Source organism: Arachis hypogaea, chromosome 13, assembly GCF_003086295.3.
Source record: "Arachis hypogaea cultivar Tifrunner chromosome 13, arahy.Tifrunner.gnm2.J5K5, whole genome shotgun sequence".
NCBI classification, from domain to species: Eukaryota; Viridiplantae; Streptophyta; class Magnoliopsida; order Fabales; family Fabaceae; genus Arachis; species Arachis hypogaea.
In genome coordinates this window covers 29,688,198-29,712,425 of record NC_092048.1, presented here as the reverse complement: position 1 = coordinate 29,712,425, position 24,228 = coordinate 29,688,198, and the positions used below count along the sequence as shown (strand labels likewise).

Sequence of the window (24,228 nt, the reverse complement as noted above, 5' to 3'; positions counted from 1 at the left end):
GGCACGCAACCTCGAACAGGTGGCAATTAAGTGTCCATGTGTGCAAATAGGACAAATTAGTCTTTAGCTTTCTTCTTCGCCTTCTCATCCATGTTCTTCATCCACTATACTACTCTCTTCTTCTTCCTCCTCTTTACCTTTTCCACCATTTCCCTTTCTCACCCTTTTGTCCTCTTGACAACTACCTCCTCGATTGTAATTCTGCCACCCCACTCACCATCGTTGCCACTTCCTCCCTCTCCGTCGGCCACTACCTCTTCTCCGGCGATCTCGCCCGAACACACAACTCTCCCTTCTACTCCCTTTCTTCCTTTTCTATCATTTTGCTCTGAAACAATAACCTCATCCCTGGCCTTTTCCCTATTTACCACACTGCTAGGATTTTCACTAATCTAGCTAGCTATAGTTTCTTCCTTAAAGACAAAGGAAGTCACATCGTTAGGTTCCACTTCCACACATTCATATCACCCAAACTTGATCTGGGTCGAGCTCAATTTTGAGTCTTAGTTGATGACTATATCGTATTGACTAACTTCACCAGTTTGAATTGACAGGGAAAAACCTGTAAGGGAAGCACAATTTTTGTCCTTCTGAGACCTGCCATGTCAGAGACGCCACTAGTGAGGCCTTTGAGGAGGAAAGTGGAGGTGCAGGAGAAGAGAAAACACAAAATAGTAGGTGTTGAGGAAGCCAATGGAAGAGTGTAGGAGAAGGTTCCAATGCTTGTTCATTCTAGAAAACCCATATGTGAATCCATGATCATTGTTGAATATATTGATGAGATATGGCCACATAATTCATTGTTTCCTTATGATCCGTATGAGAGAGCTCAAGCAAGGTTTTGGGTTAACTGTGCTGATCAAATGGTAAGTTTTTAGAAACACATAATCTGTAAGATTGAATTTATATTAGTTCAAAATGTCAATAATGATGGGATAAATGTTTACAAGTTCCTGCATTATTTGCGGCACTCTACCTCAAATGCGGTGCTGGTGAAGAAAAAGAGAACCCAATAGAGAAGATCTGGGTACATCTCAAAGTTATTAAAGATCAATGCCTAGGTGATAAGAGGAAATTCTTCAGTGGGGATACTATTAATATGTGGACATAGCTTTTAGGTCAATTTTCAAAGTTTTAGTCACTATAGAATATGTGAATGAAGTGAAAGTCATAGAAGCTGAGAACCTCCCTCTCTTGCATTCATGGTTCAATAATTTCAAGAATGTCACAATGATCAAAGAAAACTTTCCTAATAGGGAGAAAATGTTAGCTACTATAAAATCTATTATAAAGAAGCGTTTGAATCTTTTTGAGAAGTCATCAGTATGTGATTTTTGCATCCTGGGTGGGGAGGGACGTTGCAGGTGACGCAGGAGGTGGAGCCGGCGAGGGACCACTGGGCTAGGCAGTAGGTGGAGGAGACGTAGTCTTTGTCGCAGTCGACCCAGAGGAATTGGCCGCTGATCCGAAGTCGAAGATGAGGGAGACGAGGATGAGAGGGATTTGCTATCTCCTTCAATAGCTTTCATGTTTGAGATTTTGGAAATGGAGTGGAAAAGTTAATGGAGGTTGTGGTTGCTGCGGCGAGAGAGTTTGATACAGAGGATGTGTGGCTGGAGATTGACAAGAAGTGCGACTGGAGGGAAGTGGAAGAAGGTGATTGAGGGTTTAGGGTTTTTTATTAGAAGGTTAGGGACTAATTTGTCCTCTTTGCATACGTGGACAGTTAACTGCCACATGTGCGAGTTTGTGTGCCAACTCAGCATTCTCTGTTAGTGAGTCTTGTCAGAAAATGAACCGGAGACTGTTATGTTTGACAGAGAAAAATATTGAGGATTGATCTGTGTATTAATTTTCTTTGGGACTAAAATGATTACTTTTAAAATCTTTGGAGACTAATTTGGGTAATTACTCTCAAATTAAAAATAGCTTTTAATAAGCACAAGCAATATCAAGTGCGCTTGGTAAAATAACTTTTAAATTTAAAAATACTATAATAAACATTAACATAATACTTAAATTTAGATATTAATTAATGTATGAGGTTACATTAGACTTTTTAATTTTGATAAGCACAAGCCAACTTTAAAAATCTCTCCCTTATGTGCTTTCAAGAGCACTCCTAACCTTTAAATGTTGCAAGTACAAGTACGTAAACTTTTTGATTTACCAAATGCAAAACAAGGTGCTTACTCTTTTGAAGCACCTCTTCAAAAAGCTTACCAAACCAAATTTTTGAATATTGCTTAATTTATTTTCCAACTGTACTACCTTTGCATTTATCTAAGAAGCAAAATTATCTTTCAGTCTTTTCCACACTTCATGAGCAAACATGCATCAAACCATCCTTGTTGTGAATGATTTCGTCAGAAAGGCTAGGAGCCATGACTTTAATAATGCATCTTGTCATTTTCACCTTCTTTGTTCTAGATTCACCGATCTTAAAAGCTACATCTGCTATAATAAAAAAAACTTTTTTGGTATCCCCTCTCTAATGATGTGACTAAAAAGACTTTTTCATTAATTGTGAATTTTGTATAATTAAATACTACACATAATTTTATTCGTCAAGTTTTATCGCAATTGGATTCGAAGTCAAGCCTAAGGATACTTAAGATTGAACACAACCTAAATCCGAAGAGTTTGAGCCTTCAGTAGCTATAGAAGTGATAAAATCTAAGCTCTAATACCATAAAGGTATTAGATCTAGTTTGGAGAATTGAAAACCTAGAATAATATAATTAGAAATGAAAGAGAACACGAAAAGAGTAAAGAGTGAGTGATCTCTATAAGCAAAGTCAATCAGTTACAAGTGAGGTATATATAGACATTTCTATTATATCAATGACCATTCTATTCTAAGTGCCTTAACTATTTCTAGATGAGTCATCACTCTAAAAGTTTCTTATGTACCTCTACTAGATTCACCAACCTTTCTATGATATTTATGAGGAGCACCCTACTACCCCTTTAGTACTTTAAATCGTAGTCATTCTCCAACCTCTCTGATTTGCTTGTATGTCGTGTTCATTGTAGAAGTAATGGGTGCTCACCAAGTTGTTGCAAGACATGGACATAGTTCTAATGTTCATTTTTTTTTCCTTTCTTTAAGCTTTTCTTTTATTTTCATTAATTTTCTTGGTACTAGACATTTCTAACTTATGGCTTCTTACTTTGTTTTCTTTCTTGGGTCTTTAAATTATGATAGTTTCAGATATAAATATTGTAAATAATTTATACAAAATAGCTTTCAATGCATAATATCATGCTTTTCACATATTAGAGAACTATTTAGGATCTTCATAATTTTATATTGCTTTCATTGTATATTATCTATTTTATTGCTAAACATTTCAAATGTAACATAGCTTTAATTATTATCAGTTCAAATTGTTCAAAGCATTTAGCACTTAATTTTTTTTAGAGACATTTTGGATTGTATTATAATTATCATGCATGTTTCTTGTAGTTTGTGATTATCAAAATGTAACGAGTATATATTACCTTTTCTAAATATTCTGGTTTCAAATTACCCCATGGATTTCGTCCACTTCCATAACTATGAAGGTTCAAGGCTACTATTGCCCTAACACTGAAAACAAATAACGTAATTGTTTAATATAAGAAATTAATATTATCTGTTGTACATATTTTTATTTATTATTTTAAAAATTATTGACATACAAATTTCATATATGATAATAAGTAGTAGTATACCTTGTAGGAACTGGAATGCGCTCCCATTCTGAACTATTGACCTTCTTGACATGCATCCGCAAAATATTCTTTAGTCCCCTGATGCCAAAATATTTTAATTAAAATAGATTTATTGATTATGAATAGGATAAATATATATAGGCCAATATATACTTTTTTTTTAATATTCTACTAAAAGAAAAGGACCTAATTTAATAGAGAAAAGATATGTCACAATCAATAAAGTTAGTAATGCTTAAAAATCTTACTGTGAAAAAGGTTACATAATTAAAAAAAATACTAAACTTATATCATGAAACAAAATAAGAGGCATAAAGGAAAAAAAAAAAAGAAAAAGATGTAAGAACATGTTTTGCATATTTTCAGTTCAATACAAATAGAAGTTAAATAAAAAATAGATTTATTACACCACAATGTTGTTTGGATAGAAATACAATATATTGAAAAAAGTATAGTCTAGTAACTATGTCTCGAATATTTTCAGTAGAATAATATGAATAATTATTTCTATGTCAAATTTTATCTCTTCTATTTTATGCACATTATCATTCATCTGGTCAAGGAGTCAAATATACAAATCTCTATACTAAATTAGGCAACAAATTTAACCATGAAGAGGTTGCATGTTCTAAAATCAGAAAACAAAATATGCATATCCATTGAAAAATAATACATGTGTTGCCACTTGAACTTATTTTTTTGAAAATGCTATAGAAATTCTGAGTTAATATAATTTTGAGATAAATCTTACCATTTAAAAATTTGTTAAAAAATATATCATATACACAAAAATATTTATTTGAGACAGGCTAATAAAAAAAGTTAAAATTGTTTAATTGAATAATATATTAGCATAGTTGATACAATAAATAAATTAATCCAATAAAAAATCTCTAAACATAGTGATGTTATTGTGAATTGTTAAGATATTTAACTAATTTTATTCTAAATAAGTGTCGTCATTACTATCTAGAGCATAAATTTTATGTTTCATGAAGGACTTTCAAATAATTTATTAATTTATCCTTTCTCTTGATTTTGAAGTACTTCATAAAGACAATTTATATAACGACTAGTAACAATATCAAGCATATATCTTGTATTCTTGTATATCTAGGCAAGAAATAATTTTTAAAGCTAGACATGTCTTCTTTTCCTCCTCCCTCTCAAAAAAGTGCAAATCAGAATATTCTGGCCTTTTATACATTATTGAGTTTTAATAACATGTTATATCATATAAATAATTAATTTTAGGAAACAAAAACCTTGATATTTGATACAAACTAATTTTATCATAGAATTGACCTTGAATATTATTTTGTTGTTTTATAGTTTTATTAAGTTAGAACATCGAAGGTATCATTTCCATTAAATAAAATAAAATTTATATTAACAAAAAAATAGAATTTTAAATTTTATGGTATTTCTAAAAAATGATAATTACTCTTATACAATGCAAGATTAAAGGCCTTAATATCAATGACTATGTTATGATGTAAAATAAGAATATTCTATGTTATTATTTTAAGTATAGCTTGTGATTAAATTGTTTGATTCTAGGTTAAGTAAATTCATAATTTTAAGAATTGTCGATTTTTTCTCACTCACACAAGAATGTAGGATAAGAATTAACTATTGGTGCATTAGATTTTAGCCAAAATTTGACATAAATTCATGATCAAACTTTCAAAAGGCATACATTATATATATTGTGTGCTTGTATGATTATCCAACCATAGAAATATAAATTAAGTGTCAACAAAATTAGTATAATACATAGAAAAAAAGGATAACGGTAAGAGGTACAAATCAGGACAAGTAAATAAACAATATAGTTTTATCAAATCTTCTAACAACCCTTTCAGGTTCTCACTCCTAATCTATTTTCTTATATTGTCTTTTTTTTTTTGTAAATGGTTATAGTGATGATCTTTCCGACCTACTAAATAAAAATGGCCTACATATAGCCATGGAGGACAATTGGTGTAGTTAAACTATGTAGCTATATTTATATAGAAATAAAGATGTCCATCTTGTATGTATACTCTTTTTATGTTATGAGTGTTCTTGAGAGGAGTTCGAGAGAGCATTTTTGTCATTCAAATAATAAGAGAAAAAATAAAAATCTTGTGAAGTTCAAAGGTCTCCTTACAAAAAGAATCATATTATATCGATCTTGGATATTTGATTTGATTTGACTGGATAATAATATTTGATTTATTATAATTGAATAATAATTTCTATGAAGATTATATTTTTAGAAAATAGGTATGAGAGTATATATATATATATTTGTTTTATGAAACTTGTATAATTTTAGAATATTTCATTTATCTCATGTTTATACACATTTTGGAAAATTAATTTGAGATAGAGTCGTTAAAATGTGTATTGTTTTATTTGAGGATAAATTAATTGTTTGCTTGAAAAAAGCTTTGTAGAATTGAGATTTTGGATGTAAGAGATCAGAAGTATGAGCATGTTTTTCATGGGGTGATAATAATTTATCGTGGATGTATAAGATTATAAAATTGATGACGTGAATGACAAAAGACTCCCAAGACCATGAGTTAGCTTATAACATTATTGATTTTTTTATCATATAAATCATTTATATTTTCCATGTATTAGCGACAATCAAACATGGATGCGTACAATTCACGATGACTTAATGTGCTATCAATTTGATATTTATTAAATTTGATACTGTGACCATATATGCAACTATTCTAATTTGTATGTATGGTCAGACATGCAATTCTCGAATAGTTTTCCTCTAAAGAAATGTGACAGGACACTCCTTTGACTTTTATAAACATTATATATTTGATTTTAGATACCCTTTATGAAATGCACAGCTAGAAAATTATGTCTGGGGTTAGCTATTGGATGTGTCGAATTCTGACATAATAATTGACACATGATCTCATAGCCAGTAGGATAGAAATGCATCATGTGCATTTGTTTGGATTGCTTGAATTTGCATAATTATTAGGAATTACCTAATACCTATTGTAAGACCCAGAACCTTTGAAAAGTATTTTTATGATCAAGTCTCAAATCATATATAAATTTATAGCCTTAATTTCAAAAATTATTTTTATTACAGATAATTAAGGCAAGTTGTGATTTATTGAATTTGAGACAAGTTATGATTTATTATCTAATTTTATAATTATTGGATTATTTTCTATATTCAAATTATAAAGTTGGTAGTTGTGAAATAATAAGGGTTTCTATATGATATGGATTAAATAATTAATATTTTAAATATTAATACTGCTACTTTGGAAAAATAAAGGATTTAATCAGATTATTTATAATTATTGGATTTGAACATTTTATTGGAAATAAAATGTGAAATACGAGCAAGTGGTATTTCTATACATTATTATTGTTGGATTAAAATTTATATCTAATTACTATACTATCCCTACTTTTATTTGAAATTACAAAACTAACCCTATTACCCTAATTCTTGTTGTCTAAATTACCAAATTAACCCCCCAGCTAAACCCTAACCAGTTGCTCTCTTCCCCTAACCCAATCAGCAGCCGCAACCTCCTTATCCTAAACACAGACACTCAGCTCACTGAAAGAAAGGAAAATGAAAGTATGGGAATGAGAGAAAGCAAGGGAAGAGAGAGATCGGGAGCGAGCTGTAGAGGGAAGAGGGGAAAGGGGGAGCAGCGCCGGTGGGTACCACAGGCACCGTCGCTGCTGTTTGTTGCCATATGGGAGAGTGAGGGAGAAATGGAGGGCGAGAGGGAGAAGATTCATGCGCCGTCGGAGTCGCTTCGTCACCGCCGTTGAGGTCCTCGCCATCGCCGTTAATGGAGGTCTGTGAACAGAGGGGAGACACGCGAGGAAGGAGGACGCCGTCGCGAGGAGGGGTGTCGCCTCGCTGCCGTCGCTGATGAGCGCAGCCGCCGTCGATCTGGTCCGAGAGAGGGAGAACGTGAACAGAGGGCAAGACGGGGAGCCACCGCCGCTGTTTGCTGAACCCACAGTGCTCCCTATCGCCTCTGCCATCTGACACCGCGCCGGACCGCCACGCGTGAGGAGCCGGGCTGTCGCTGCCCTTCCCGTCACAGAAGAGAGAGCCCAAAAGAGAGAGAGGTTGCGCGATGATGGAGGATGGTTCCACCACCCTTGCTGTCGTGCCGTCAGAGTCTTCCGCCATGGCCGCCGGTCTCCTAGCTGCTGCTGTGGTTGGGGGTCTGCTGTGTATGGTCGCCGGAAAACCTTTCTGCCACCGGAGCTGCCCTGAAACACCATCGGAGTCTGACAGCGCCGCTACCGGAGTTTTGAGGCCACCGGAACCACTGCCAGAGGTTCTGGCTACTTCTGCCGTCGCCGGAAAAGTTGCCGGTAAGGGTTTCATTTGTGGTTTCTGTCATTTTGGGTTTCGAGAAGATTTTGATGCTGCGTGGTTATTATAGTTGACCCACCGGAGCTTTTGGCCACTACCGGAGCTGTTGCCGGGTCGGTCCGGAATCGCAGCTGCTTCATTTTGTTGTTTCGGTGAGTAATTATGTTTCGAAATCCTGCGTTAGTGTCACGTACGTGTGTTAAAGCCTTTACGATATTAATGTTCTTAAGATTTAGTAACTGAGGTTGCTTGTCGTAAATTAGAGCTGTTTGTGCTGCTGCGGAAATGTGTGGGGCTGTGCTTTGAAGCTGCCTTTGATTTCGGGTTGAGGCGGAAAGGACTCTGTGAGACTTTTGGGTTATAGATTTGCGTTTTGAGGTAGGGGCGCTTTCCGAAAACTATAGTTTATTATTGGAATTATTACATATGGATACTGATGTGAGATATGGTGTATTTAGTGATTGTATCGGCCTTATGTATTATTTGATTGACTCGAATGTTTATGAATGTTGGTTTGGCTGAGTTGTTGTGCGGCTTTGTGAAATGTAATGTTTTGAAGCTGATTCTTTAAATATTTGAAATCTGAGTTTAATCCGTTGAGGATTGATTTGAATTGAATTGATTATTTTGATGATGTGAAAGATAGAATACCCTTGAAATTCAGCCTGGGTTGTTTTAATTGATTTGGTTTTGATAAATTATTTATTGCTGAACTGATTCTTTAAAGCTTTGGAAATGAGTTAAATCGGTTGATATTGAGTTGACTTTGAAATGGTTTTCTCGAGATATGCCACTGAGGCGACTGTTGGAATTTACCTTGCTTTGAATTGGTTTCTGGTTTTGAGCTGTTGAAAAGGAATGAGAAACGGTTTAGTTGGGACCCGAACCGGGTGGCAAAAGTCCAAGTTTTAGGGGAGGTGCTGCCGAAATTTCTGCAAAATCCTAGTCGTGTTTGAAAAGTTATTTAAAAAGGGCCGGATCTGAGAAATTGTATTATGTGATTTATTAAGAGAATAATTATGTTTTCAAGCTTAATTTATTTAATGAACTTTATGCGTTGAGTTCGGCCCATTTAGAAATGAACTATTTTTACCATTTGAATCACTGAAGGAAAGAATGATGCTCTAATATTGATTACAATATAAAAAGGGTCTTTTAGTGATTTCAAAGGAATCTAGACTTTTGATTGAGTAATTAAGTTTGAGGCATTTTGGAAGAGTTAGAAAAAAGGATTCCAAAAAGAAACCTGAAGGTGATTTGATTCAAATGAACCGGTTCCGTTTCAAATGAGTTTATTTTAGGACCGGGTTGGAACTTGTGATTTTGTATGGTCGGTTTCATAATAAATTCAGTTTAAATTGCTTGAACCGAGAATCCATGATTTTAATAGTTTCAATGAATTTTAAGGAATTGATATAGGTTGACCTTCCCTAAAGACTTGGGACTCTGCCGAGAAACTTTTGTTATAAAATCCCATTGTAGGATGGGTGATTTTGAATATCTCAAAGAGGCTTTTAACTTACCATGATTATGGAAGTTTTGGAAAGAGGATGCCGAGAGTGGCATTGTTTTAAAAGGGGAATTTACCTTGAGTAAAAATGGCTTATGAGCCTGAGATAATTTGAGAAATGAGATCTTTAAAGCCAAGGCTGAAAAGAGTTGAAACTTGATTTCAAAGTGAAATGAATTGAGAAAATGATTTATGGCTTAAATGCCGATTTCATGAAGTTGATGATTTTGAATGTGGAAGTGCTGTTTTGTTAAGAGCCGGAATGGCTGTGTATGTTTATACATATTGATTGGTTCTGGATTGAACCATGAGCCGGAATGGCTGTGTATGATATGAATATTGGCTGGTTCTGGAATGAACCGTGAGCCGGATGGCTGAGATGGATGTTGATCCATGGATGAGATTGAATTCATGTTTATGCTGAATCATTGATAAATGTGAATGTTGCATTTCCACTATCTGAGATACGAGTTTCCCTGGGTAGTAGCAGTGGCTAGCCACCACGTGCTCCAGGTTGAGACTTGATACTCTGTTGACCCTATGTCGTAAGTGTGGCCGGGCACTGTGAAAGCCCCGGATGAGCTCGCCCCCGTAAATATTCACCAGTGAAGGTGATGGATATGGATCATGATTATGATCAAGTTTATGATGAGTATAACTCGAGTTGGGGATGCGCGACAGAGGGACAGTCCAATGGTTAGCTACCAGGACTTGTCGGGTTGGCTCTATAACCGACAGATGATATCATCAGCCACTAGGGACAGGCATGCATCATATGCATTTGTGTGACATTGGTTGGGTGTGCATATTATACTTGGTTTGCCTATGTGATTAATTGCTAATTGTTCTACTTGTAATAACTGTTTGTTTGTGCTTGAACTTCCTATTTGTGTTTGCTACTGGGATTCTGTTGGACTGTGGTGATTGGTTGATTGTTGGATTGTTTGGGCCTAGGGCCGTGGTTGGAATGAGATAAACCGATGGTTGATTTCGGTTTATGTTTCTGATTTGGAATAAAATATGAAAGCCTATTTTGGTTCCGCATAGATAAACCGTTTTGAAAGGCTTTTGAGTTTTTGAGAATTGAACGGTTCTTCTTTCTGAAAAGATTTCCGACTTTACTTTCATTGTAAACCGTTGTTTTTTTAAAAGAGGCATAAGACGGTTATGAGTCACTGGTGCAATTATCTTTATGTATCCTATTACAGTAATTCCCAAAAACCCTCTACTGAGAACCCTTTCAAGGATGATGTTCTCACCCCCCTACATTTTTCCCCTTTCAGGATATGGGCGCAGAAGTTACGAAGAGCTTATTTAATTGTTGTTGTGATGCTCTATATTGTTTTAGTTATGGTTTATTGTACCCTCGCCTTTATCTTGATATAATCTGTAAGAGGGATAGGAATTGTATTGGATTATGTTTGTAATATTATTTATATATAGGTATGTATATATATGGATGTACTCTTTATGAGTTTTTGTAAGTTGTATGGTATTTATGGATGTACGTTATCGAACGGAAGTATCTTTGGGAGCGGTATTGCGGTTTAAAGTTTTAAACAGGCTCATATTTTAGTATTAAATAGTATAAGTGTCGTCGTAATGTCCGAGCTATCAGAGTTACGCAGCCGGAAGCGTGAGCTTTGGTAGTTAGGGTATTACATTATGGTATCAGAGCAGTTCTTCCTGTAGAGCCTGAGGAATGGACTGACTATGCTTCAATTGCATACTCTGAGAGTTTGTCATGTACTAGGTCTTGTTGAATGACGAGGATTAGAGCTTTATGCACATGACGGTCTATTGATTTAACGCTGTTAGTCTTGCATTGCATAATTCCTGAGATTAAGTTTGGCCGGCTTAATATTAGTGAATTATGTATATGAAAGCACTAATGGGTTATCATAGGCGATATACGAGTTTTGAGTAAAGCGAATCGCGGGTGTTGGGAACGTTGAAAACTATTTCTCGAGGCTATTCAGTTGTGTGTCTTGAATTCTGTTCGAGTCGACCTGTTCCTTCATGTCCTAATTTGAAGTTCTTGTTTTCTAATCCTTTTGAAAAGTAGTTTGATTTTTCAACTTTATTCCTCTATTCATATGCATTCTTGTTTGATCTTAATTGCATATGCTTGTTTGGAATCCTTGTTGCGTCTATCTTCCTCTGTTTGAGTTCTTCTTGATTCAAGTATTCTTTGATATAGCTTTGAATTTGTCTTAATGCGCTATGCCTTTTAACTTCGGGTTCTAAGTCCATTCTTTGAGAAATTGTTGATTCAGTTTTTCTCTTACTTGATAGTGATCACAGCCAATTTTGAGATTTTATAAATTGCTGTTGATTAGATATATACTTTTCTATATATGAGACTTTGAGATTATTTATACAGTTTAACAACTATTTCTTTCTAATACCTCGCCTGTACTTTTACTGGTTTACGGAATTGCACTTACTTTAAAAGTAAATTTGACTTTCTAGTAATTTTACAATAGTTCCAATGTACATCTTCATTTGATTATGTATTTGAGGTATTCTTCAAAATTCTGGAAAGAAAGGGGATTTCTCGCTTTTATCCCGGTTGAGTTTCATTTGATAAACTTTACTTAATTCATTTTGATTTGAGTTTGATTTAGCATACTACATGGTTTATGCTATTGTTGTTCTTTTGAAAATGTTGGACTCATAGCTTTCTTCTTATGATCAGACTCACTCCTTCTTAAGCTTTTCACCTCTATGACTGTCATACATGATTCTGTTTTTAACTAATCTTTTACATCTTGTGAAATTACCATTGATCTTGGTTTGTCCTCTCTTGTGAATCTCATCCTTATGTGGGTCAGTTTGATTCGTTTCAAGTTAGTGCATTGTTTATTCTCTCATTATCTCTACAAGAGTTTTTAGTCAAAAATTTTCATTGAGAAATTACAAATGATTGAGTTGTTCTTTTCTATGACTTTTGTATTCTTTTGGATCAATTTAAAACTTGTTTAATGTTTCATGTCTAGTGGATCTTGTTTGAACTACTTTAAATTAAGATCCTTTCTTGCAAGGCTTGACTCCTTTTTAGTACATCTTAAACTTCTTGAATGTTCTTCTGAGATGGTGATTTCAAGAACACTTTTGGAGTCTTGTTTTGAACCTTTTAAAGAAGTTTTGAATTCTCCTTGACGAAATATTAAACGGAATTTACTTCTGTTGTTTGATTGAGATTAAAACCATTGTCCAATTTTGACGAAATTAATTTAAAGTTGGCATGCGCCATTTTAAATGAAGTTTTGGAAAGCTTCCTTATTTAGTGGAAACCGGTTTGTTTGTAACACACCACTTACTTCCTTACCAGATTGTGTGCAAATTTTTACCTTGGAGTTTCTTTTCTAAAAGGAGTTTAATTTTCTCTTTCATCCTTGCTACGGATGTTATACACGCTTGTTTGAATATGAACCTTGAGAATTTTTGAACAAGCCTTTGATTTCTCTCCCGAGTTTTATGAACTGCTTTTGGTTAAGTTGTGCATCTAATTATCTTCCTAAAATATTTGAAGAAATATTTTAGCCTTTAGCCAAACCCGTGTGCACCTTGTTTTTAGAACTCTACAAAATCTACTTCAACATGAACTTGCATTAAAGCAAAGTCACGATTATGCTTTTGTTACTCTCTTGAAGAATGTTGTTTAACTTCTCTTTCAGACTACGAAGTGATATTTTTACACGCTTTCGATTCTTTTAAGGACAATGTATTCGGAAGTATTTTAATTATGCTCTTGAGTTCTGTGAGCTTTGTCTTGGGTTTGAGATATCCTTTTCTGTAAACCTCATGCTTCCTCGACTCAACTTGAGTTTGTTTCAAACTGATGCGCTGGTTTTCTTCTTATTGATCCTATTGAACTTCTTTGATCTAAGGGTTGTCTTTGAAGTTGTCAATTGAATTGTGTCTAGCAAACTTCATTGCTTGAACATCCTTGTTTATCTGGAATTGGATATATTCTTTCAAATCTATGAGTATTGTCTTTGACAATTGTCTCTCCTTTCTAAGATCTTGTATCCTTCTGAGTAGACTCGAGAATTGTTTGATATCACGTGGGACTTGTAGACGTAGTGACGTGATGTGTTAGTTCTTTAAGACGTGATATGTATATACGGAAGTTGAAACGGTAGGTGTGCAACGTTATGAGTTGTGGGTGTTTTGTTCCTTGCGAACGGGTTTGCGGTCGTTAGGCTTATGATCGGTATGGGGATTGTTAAGTGCTTGATGGAGTTGGAAGATTGAAGCTTTGAGGTTGAGATGAGATTAGTGTGCGGATGTTGAGCACGTCATTGTAACCTCATCCTGTTTTATAACCTTGAATGCCTTGCCTTACTATCACATGTTTGACCCATGTCACCTTTTGCATTGAGCCTACCTTGTAGCGTTTGCTTTGCACTCACACTTCTACCTTGGCATCCTTATGCATATGACAATCAAAGTATTTGGGAACCGTATAGATGTTTATATTTTGAGATATTTTTGCTTCTTCCTTAAATGTATTTAAGGGTGAACTGTTATGAAATTTCTTTCGTCTTGTATCAATTTTCGAGGGCGAAAATTTTTATAAGGTGGGTGGAATGTAAGACCCAGAACCTTTGAAAAGTATTTTTATGATCAAGTCTCAAATCATATATAAATTTATAGCCTTAATTTCAAAAATTATTTTTATTACAGATAATTAAGGCAAGTTGTGATTTATTGAATTTGAGACAAGTTATGATTTATTATCCAATTTTATAATTATTGGATTATTTTCTATATTCAAATTATAAAGTTGGTAGTTGTGAAATAATAAGGGTTTCTATATGATATGGATTAAATAATTAATATTTTAAATATTAATACTGCTACTTTGGAAAAATAAAGGATTTAATCAGATTATTTATAATTATTGGATTTGAACATTTTATTGGAAATAAAATGTGAAATACGAGCAAGTGGTATTTCTATACATTATTATTGTTGGATTAAAATTTATATCTAATTACTATACTATCCCTACTTTTATTTGAAATTACAAAACTAACCCTATTACCCTAATTCTTGTTGTCTAAATTACCAAATTAACCCCCCAGCTAAACCCTAACCAGTTGCTCTCTTCCCCTAACCCAATCAGCAGCCGCAACCTCCTTATCCTAAACACAGACACTCAGCTCACTGAAAGAAAGGAAAATGAAAGTATGGGAATGAGAGAAAGCAAGGGAAGAGAGAGATCGGGAGCGAGCTGTAGAGGGAAGAGGGGAAAGGGGGAGCAGCGCCGGTGGGTACCACAGGCACCGTCGCTGCTGTTTGTTGCCATATGGGAGAGTGAGGGAGAAATGGAGGGCGAGAGGGAGAAGATTCATGCGCCGTCGGAGTCGCTTCGTCACCGCCGTTGAGGTCCTCGCCATCGCCGTTAATGGAGGTCTGTGAACAGAGGGGAGACACGCGAGGAAGGAGGACGCCGTCGCGAGGAGGGGTGTCGCCTCGCTGCCGTCGCTGATGAGCGCAGCCGCCGTCGATCTGGTCCGAGAGAGGGAGAACGTGAACAGAGGGCAAGACGGGGAGCCACCGCCGCTGTTTGCTGAACCCACAGTGCTCCCTATCGCCTCTGCCATCTGACACCGCGCCGGACCGCCACGCGTGAGGAGCCGGGCTGTCGCTGCCCTTCCCGTCACAGAAGAGAGAGCCCAAAAGAGAGAGAGGTTGCGCGATGATGGAGGATGGTTCCACCACCCTTGCTGTCGTGCCGTCAGAGTCTTCCGCCATGGCCGCCGGTCTCCTAGCTGCTGCTGTGGTTGGGGGTCTGCTGTGTATGGTCGCCGGAAAACCTTTCTGCCACCGGAGCTGCCCTGAAACACCATCGGAGTCTGACAGCGCCGCTACCGGAGTTTTGAGGCCACCGGAACCACTGCCAGAGGTTCTGGCTACTTCTGCCGTCGCCGGAAAAGTTGCCGGTAAGGGTTTCATTTGTGGTTTCTGTCATTTTGGGTTTCGAGAAGATTTTGATGCTGCGTGGTTATTATAGTTGACCCACCGGAGCTTTTGGCCACTACCGGAGCTGTTGCCGGGTCGGTCCGGAATCGCAGCTGCTTCATTTTGTTGTTTCGGTGAGTAATTATGTTTCGAAATCCTGCGTTAGTGTCACGTACGTGTGTTAAAGCCTTTACGATATTAATGTTCTTAAGATTTAGTAACTGAGGTTGCTTGTCGTAAATTAGAGCTGTTTGTGCTGCTGCGAAAATGTGTGGGGCTGTGCTTTGAAGCTGCCTTTGATTTCGGGTTGAGGCGGAAAGGACTCTGTGAGACTTTTGGGTTATAGATTTGCGTTTTGAGGTAGGGGCGCTTTCCGAAAACTATAGTTTATTATTGGAATTATTACATATGGATACTGATGTGAGATATGGTGTATTTAGTGATTGTATCGGCCTTATGTATTATTTGATTGACTCGAATGTTTATGAATGTTGGTTTGGCTGAGTTGTTGTGCGGCTTTGTGAAATGTAATGTTTTGAAGCTGATTCTTTAAATATTTGAAATCTGAGTTTAATCCGTTGAGGATTGATTTGAATTGAATTGATTATTTTGATGATGTGAAAGATAGAATACCCTTGAAATTCAGCCTGGGTTGCTTTAATTGATTTGGTTTTGATAAATTATTTATTGCTGAACTGATTCTTTAAAGCTTTGGAAATGAGTTAAATCGGTTGATATTGAGTTGACTTTGAAATGGTTTTCTCGAGATATGCCACTGAGGCGACTGTTGGAATTTACCTTGCTTTGAATTGGTTTCTGGTTTTGAGCTGTTGAAAAGGAATGAGAAACGGTTTAGTTGGGACCCGAACCGGGTGGCAAAAGTCCAAGTTTTAGGGGAGGTGCTGCCGAAATTTCTGCAAAATCCTAGTCGTGTTTGAAAAGTTATTTAAAAAGGGCCGGATCTGAGAAATTGTATTATGTGATTTATTAAGAGAATAATTATGTTTTCAAGCTTAATTTATTTAATGAACTTTATGCGTTGAGTTCGGCCCATTTAGAAATGAACTATTTTTACCATTTGAATCACTGAAGGAAAGAATGATGCTCTAATATTGATTACAATATAAAAAGGGTCTTTTAGTGATTTCAAAGGAATCTAGACTTTTGATTGAGTAATTAAGTTTGAGGCATTTTGGAAGAGTTAGAAAAAAGGATTCCAAAAAGAAACCTGAAGGTGATTTGATTCAAATGAACCGGTTCCGTTTCAAATGAGTTTATTTTAGGACCGGGTTGGAACTTGTGATTTTGTATGGTCGGTTTCATAATAAATTCAGTTTAAATTGCTTGAACCGAGAATCCATTATTTTAATAGTTTCAATGAATTTTAAGGAATTGATATAGGTTGACCTTCCCTAAAGACTTGGGACTCTGCCGAGAAACTTTTGTTATAAAATCCCATTGTAGGATGGGTGATTTTGAATATCTCAAAGAGGCTTTTAACTTACCATGATTATGGAAGTTTTGGAAAGAGGATGCCGAGAGTGGCATTGTTTTAAAAGGGGAATTTACCTTGAGTAAAAATGGCTTATGAGCCTGAGATAATTTGAGAAATGAGATCTTTAAAGCCAAGGCTGAAAAGAGTTGAAACTTGATTTCAAAGTGAAATGAATTGAGAAAATGATTTATGGCTTAAATGCCGATTTCATGAAGTTGATGATTTTGAATGTGGAAGTGCTGTTTTGTTAAGAGCCGGAATGGCTGTGTATGTTTATACATATTGATTGGTTCTGGATTGAACCGTGAGCCGGAATGGCTGTGTATGATATGAATATTGGCTGGTTCTGGAATGAACCGTGAGCCGGATGGCTGAGATGGATGTTGATCCATGGATGAGATTGAATGCATGTTTATGCTGAATCATTGATAAATGTGAATGTTGCATTTCCACTATCTGAGATACGAGTTTCCCTGGGTAGTAGCAGTGGCTAGCCACCACGTGCTCCAGGTTGAGACTTGATACTCTGTTGACCCTATGTCGTAAGTGTGGCCGGGCACTGTGAAAGCCCCGGATGAGCTCGCCCCCGTAAATATTCACCAGTGAAGGTGATGGATATGGATCATGATTATGATCAAGTTTATGATGAGTATAACTCGAGTTGGGGATGCGCGACAGAGGGACAGTCCAATGGTTAGCTACCAGGACTTGTCGGGTTGGCTCTATAACCGACAGATGATATCATCAGCCACTAGGGACAGGCATGCATCATATGCATTTGTGTGACATTGGTTGGGTGTGCATATTATACTTGGTTTGCCTATGTGATTAATTGCTAATTGTTCTACTTGTAATAACTGTTTGTTTGTGCTTGAACTTCCTATTTGTGTTTGCTACTGGGATTCTGTTGGACTGTGGTGATTGGTTGATTGTTGGATTGTTTGGGCCTAGGGCCGTGGTTGGAATGAGATAAACCGATGGTTGATTTCGGTTTATGTTTCTGATTTGGAATAAAATATGAAAGCCTATTTTGGTTCCGCATAGATAAACCGTTTTGAAAGGCTTTTGAGTTTTTGAGAATTGAACGGTTCTTCTTTCTGAAAAGATTTCCGACTTTACTTTCATTGTAAACCGTTGTTTTTTTAAAAGAGGCATAAGACGGTTATGAGTCACTGGTGCAATTATCTTTATGTATCCTATTACAGTAATTCCCAAAAACCCTCTACTGAGAACCCTTTCGAGGATGATGTTCTCACCCCCCTACATTTTTCCCCTTTCAGGATATGGGCGCAGAAGTTACGAAGAGCTTATTTAATTGTTGTTGTGATGCTCTATATTGTTTTAGTTATGGTTTATTGTACCCTCGCCTTTATCTTGATATAATCTGTAAGAGGGATAGGAATTGTATTGGATTATGTTTGTAATATTATTTATATATAGGTATGTATATATATGGATGTACTCTTTATGAGTTTTTGTAAGTTGTATGGTATTTATGGATGTACGTTATTGAACGGAAGTATCTTTGGGAGCGGTATTGCGGTTTAAAGTTTTAAACAGGCTCATATTTTAGTATTAAATAGTATAAGTGTCGTCGTAATGTCCGAGCTATCAGAGTTACGCAGCCGGAAGCGTGAGCTTTGGTAGTTAGGGTATTACACCTATTTGTTCAACTATGTGCTACTTGTCTAATGGATTTAATTGTGAATTGGTTGTGTTTGCTATTATTTGTATTTTCCTAAACTAATTGGAGGTGTTGGAGAAAGGGAATGGTGTTGAAACTCGGTAGTATTTTTATTCTTGAAGGCATTGATTTGGATCGTGTGAGAAAAAAAATAAATTTTGATAGAGATCAGAATAAGTATAGCCTTAGAGGAAAGGAACTATAACAAAAACTAAAGAGTTGGTATGGATTAAGATTTTAGCTAAACTCTCAAGTATTAAGTATTTGGGATAGCCAAGAATATCAATTATTTGGATTGTGCTTGGGGATTGTTAAGAGACAAAAATGGTAATGGGAAGAAATGGACTTGCAAGGGAGATTGCAGGCCAATGGTTAAGATTATGAGCTAGAGAGTAGTGCTTAAAGGTTTAGATTTGTAACCCTTGTTATGTAGTTATTATCTGATTTCAAAGCCCTGCTAGGAACCATCAGCTTCTCATGCATGGCTTAGATTTTTTATCATAGTAGACTTTAACAACCTTCAAAGTCAAATCTGGCGAGTTCGTACCACTTCCTGTGTTTATTCTATTCTTCGTAGTTGTCTCTCACTATTGATGTATTTCTTGGTGTCAGTTTTAAGCCAAGAGATGGGATTTTATATATCCCGAATCGTTTTAGTTTGAGATTCATTTTTAGGTTGTCTTTTCCACGGGTTAGGCCCGGAAATTATTATCTATCTTCTATATGCATTTATAATTATTTTATCATTTGTATTATTTGAATTTGAAACTCTCAATTTGGAAAACTTTTCATTCTTACACCACACCACTTCTTTTGTATTCATGTATTTGTATAGTATTTATATTTGTATAAAAAAGATCTCACAAATGATGATGATGATGATGATTATTATTATTATTATTGTTGTTGTTGTTGTTGTTGTTGTTGTTGTTTAAGATAGATGTTACCGGTCTTAGTAATGTCCTCACTAATAATCTATTATGTTTTTGCTATAATGGGCTCATTAGTTAGGGTGTTATATTATATGTGAAAGTTAATTAAGAATATTTGCAACTTTTTATTTATTTTAAAATTTGAGTTAATACTCAAATTAGTCTTAGAAATTACACGCGTATCTTAATCTGATCCCTTAAGTTTTAATATGTGAATATTTGCTATTAAGGGTATGTTGAGATAGACTGACATCTGCCACACTAGACTATCTAATAGCTATCGAGGTAAAAAAGTTCCAATTTCCACACCAAATAATCATTGGAAAATCTAGCATGGCAACTGTCAGTCCATCTCAGCACGTTTTTAACGATTCTGTGATGAAACAAGGTCAAGGACCAGCATGAGTCACAATGCTAAGTTGCGGGACCAAATTGAGTATATCAAAACCGCGGGACAATTTTCCTGAGCTCTAGACATGATTTATTTTTAGCCGGGACAATGCAACCACTTTAAAAAGCTAATTAAAGAGTATTGTTTGATGTTAACAAAGGCTAATAACAATGATAGGAGATCTTATCAATAATATATTGAATTAGATCAAGGTGACTTCATGTTTCAAGTATAGTTGTTAATACAAGCGCTTGAGTTTTAGTTGAGATTTAATGGAACATATGCTAAACTTGAAAAAAAACTATGCATGATGGAGTTTTTGGGAGTTCAATATATCTTCTAAGTGTGGATTATAATTTAGATAGGTGAAGACATAAAGTTGTGTGTATCTACTCTTCTAAAAATCCAATAGGTTTTCCTTATATTGTGGTCTTTTTATGTGTATATCTTTTAATTTAATAAAAATATAAAAAAAAATTTATACCTAATAAGTGAAATAAGCATTTTGTACTTAAAGCTAAGATAATGTTAAAAAAACAAGTATAAAAAATGATAAGAACAATTATTTCTACTAAATATAAGAACTTTTGTTTCTCTGTTTTTACCTTAACTTTGGATCACTTGTGCAAGGAGTAAGGAACCAACCTTGGGTGCAACTATAACCTGAGTAAATGATCTACAACAATAAAAAAGAAAAGGCAAAGAGTTAGTTACCTTATTTGCAATTCAACCTTGTGCAAAGGTACAATTTTAAAGATTTTTTTTTCTAAAATTGCTTTAAAAATTATGAGTTGTTACCTTATTTGCAATTGGACCTTGTGCAAGGTACGGTTTTTCATTTCTCAAATGATGAAACCCATAAGCCACTTGGGCATCCATTCCTGAAATAACTAATCTCTAAGAGTAATCAACAAATAAAATTAGACATTTGTTTTAGGTTTTAATAAATTTGATATTATTTAGTATTTGAAAACTTTTATGTTTCAAATTTTGAAATGTGATGGTGAACATGATGCATTCAGTATTATAATCAATGTGGTCATAAAAATATATAAAAAAATAAAAAAATACCAAAATACCTGTGCTAAAATAATTGTAAAAGACGCCATCATAGCATATAACTTTCTCCGGCAGTCCTTCCTCGTCTTCTATGTCCTGCAAGTATGATAAAATTCATAAGTTGCAAGGTATAACGTAAGTAAAATTTGAATATAGAAAAATCAAATAAAAAAAATAAATATGCATAATTATTATATAAATTACATGTTTGCTTTATATGTTCATTTACTGAGAAAATATACAATCAATTAAGGAGCTCTTATTATAAAATCTTATCTTAAGAACAAGTATCCTTCAAATTAGTTCATAATAATTAAGCTTTCACCATCAAAATATGTGTCAACAATCTAGTTATGTAAAGGATTGTTATCATATATACTATTGTTATACAAATATGTGAACTATACATGAAGTTTGAAAAAAGATATTTGTAGTAATAGTTATGAACTTTCAAAGGGGATAATTACAGTTATAATGATTAAAATCTATGTCGTTAAAGCATATTAGAACAAAAATTATATAAAAAATCTCTAACATAATATTCTTTAATTAAAGTGAAGACATTTGGTGAAATTATATTTGATTTTTCTGTATTTTGTAAGATAAACATTATAAACTTTGCTTTTTTCTTAATTTACAGGAGACTAATTTTACTAGAACATATAAAAAGGAAAGATGATGATGTTGATTTTCACCAAATTTTAGAAAATATTAGTGTAATTTTTCATAAAAAACTATATTGCAACCTCATCAAAAGTGCACCCTTCTATTTGCTTCAAAGAATGTGGTGGCTCTACTATTGTTCCTTCGGGCATTGTAATTGAAATTCGCCAACTGCATGAAAATTGTCAAAATAATTAATTTCTAAACAATGCTTGATTTCTTAAAATTGGAGATGGTGCAAAATTATTTAGTCTGCTTGTTAAAAGTATGACCATGGACTTTAATTATAGTAATAAAAAAATTTATGGTACAAAAGATATTTTTTTTTATCTTTTATCACTCTTTATCAACTGTTTTTAAAACCAAATGTAGAAAATATACAAAAGAAATCTATAAAAAATAATGCATATAATATTTTTCTTTATAAAAATATTATACATGAAAATAAACACTCAACTAGGGTGATTCCTAGTGTAGTTATAGAGGACAATAGCCACTACCACAATTTTAAATATCTTTATTAAAATTTTATCTCTTTTGTAATTTTTTCGTCTATCATTTTTCAAAATTTCAGGACTAACATCATAATGTATTAGCTTTTTTTATGTCTAACAGTCCATATGTATTCTTTATTATTTCTTAATTTATTATATTTCACTTTATTCAAAAGAATAAAGAAAGTTTGAAAAATACTACAAACACTAAAGTGAAAAAACATATTGTTCCTTGTCTCATAAATTGTCTAATTTTGTCCTAAACTACTCAAAACTAGAAGTTGTTTTCATACTAAATTATAATAATATGTTAATCATGTTCGTTCAATATCTGCATTTGAAAAGAGGATCATATCAAAAATCAAGCAATGTCCAACAAGATATTAAGCTCTAAACAATTCTTTTTTGAGAAATCAATTAAAAAAATATAGGATCTAAATTTATATTATAATATATACCTATCCAAACGACAAATTGGACCAGTACTAGCTTTGTAAAGTGTTCTCTTAATTGCTTGTCTCCATGAGAAAGGAAATGAACCACCCTAATACCACAAGAAAAAAAGACACATTATAAATTAGTCTTTTGTTTCAATGAACGTATTATTTCCTAATTTATGTAATTTCTTACCCATCCAAAACTCCTAGAAAGATCATTGCCTGTACCAAGTGGTATGATTGCAACAGGAGGAACTGGTTCCCGGCCATATTTGTGAAGCTCTGTAAGGCATCCTAATACCCATCCAACTGTACCATCACCTCCAGCAACCTATCAATTCAACCGTATCTATTCAATACCATCAACAAAATAATAATAAAAGTTTTTTTTGTGTGCGAAATATCTTAACATCAATCATAAAAATATATTTGACAAGGGTTATTTTATTTGCATCATGTACAATCACAACTTTTATTTGTCAGATATTGGTCTACATGCCTATCTAAAAGTTCTAGCCTAAGATTCTTTTTATATAGTAATATGTGAGCAACTAAGTTAATAGTGTTTCATTATCTCTACATTATTTGTATCCAACATATCATTAAAAATCTATTTTTTAAAATAAAAATCAATGCACTCAACTTTTAAGTATTAAAAGGAGGTACTCGATAAGGAATTTAATATTATGAAATAAAAAATTTGTGATTATAGAGAGTTCAACAAAAATACAAGTATATTTCAGTTCAACAAAAATACAAATATATTTTACATTCTATCATATGGAATAATTCAATCATCACGAACACAATGAACATATACCACAATCCTTATTCTTTCACGAATCTCTCTAGCGCAGGTATCTCCTTTATCAGCTAGCATCTCTAAACATTTTAACCCATATCGGATAAATTCATCTGGCTTCACATCTACTAAATCTAAAACCTGCATCACAACTTAACATACATAAATAATATTGTAATTGTGTAATAAAAACTTTACAACAAGAAGACAAACTCAACCAATATTTTTTTTAATACTTCCTACCTCATAAAATCTCAGAATGGGTTGTGATAGAAACAACTCAACGCATATTAAATATTAAATATATTGAAAAGAATCTTGTTAAGAGTTTTGTCATATTTAATTTATATCATAGAATAATTTCTTACTAAAAAAACATAAACAAAGAAAGAAATAAATTATATGTGCCAAGTTTAAACCTTTTTTTAGAATTATGAATTTAAAATAAAGAAGACATGAAATGATAATGACCTGTTCCTCACTCATGAGATGTTGGAGCCTCTCTTTGAGGACAGGACCATGGCGGCCACCACTACGGGGATTGATGAAGACAACGAGGGGTGTTCGCTCTGCGGTGATCTCATTGTCCACAGAATCAATTGTACGAGTTTCTTCAGTAATGAGATCTTGAAGACGAATGCTATCACGCATTGCACAACGAAGGTATTGTGGCATTGTAAGGTTTTGTCTAAGATTTTC

At 34.3% G+C, this 24,228-nt stretch overlaps 1 protein-coding gene across 1 annotated transcript in view; it reads right to left on the bottom strand.

Annotated features, from left to right (window-relative positions):
- The window catches only part of LOC112733260 (diacylglycerol kinase 4-like), a 33,183-nt gene that overhangs the window by 8,662 nt on the left and 293 nt on the right, over positions 1 to 24,228 (bottom strand). The window contains exons 1-10 of the mRNA XM_025782156.3: positions 24,001 to 24,228; positions 23,548 to 23,670; positions 22,921 to 23,058; positions 22,749 to 22,834; positions 21,880 to 21,967; positions 21,154 to 21,229; positions 20,873 to 20,955; positions 20,680 to 20,750; positions 3,718 to 3,795; positions 3,505 to 3,592 (exon numbers count right to left, since the gene is read on the bottom strand). The exon at positions 24,001 to 24,228 is cut by the window's right edge and continues 293 nt beyond it. Coding sequence (XP_025637941.2) covers positions 3,505 to 3,592; positions 3,718 to 3,795; positions 20,680 to 20,750; positions 20,873 to 20,955; positions 21,154 to 21,229; positions 21,880 to 21,967; positions 22,749 to 22,834; positions 22,921 to 23,058; positions 23,548 to 23,670; positions 24,001 to 24,228 — 1,059 coding nt within the window. The remainder of the gene's footprint in view (positions 1 to 3,504; positions 3,593 to 3,717; positions 3,796 to 20,679; positions 20,751 to 20,872; positions 20,956 to 21,153; positions 21,230 to 21,879; positions 21,968 to 22,748; positions 22,835 to 22,920; positions 23,059 to 23,547; positions 23,671 to 24,000) is intronic.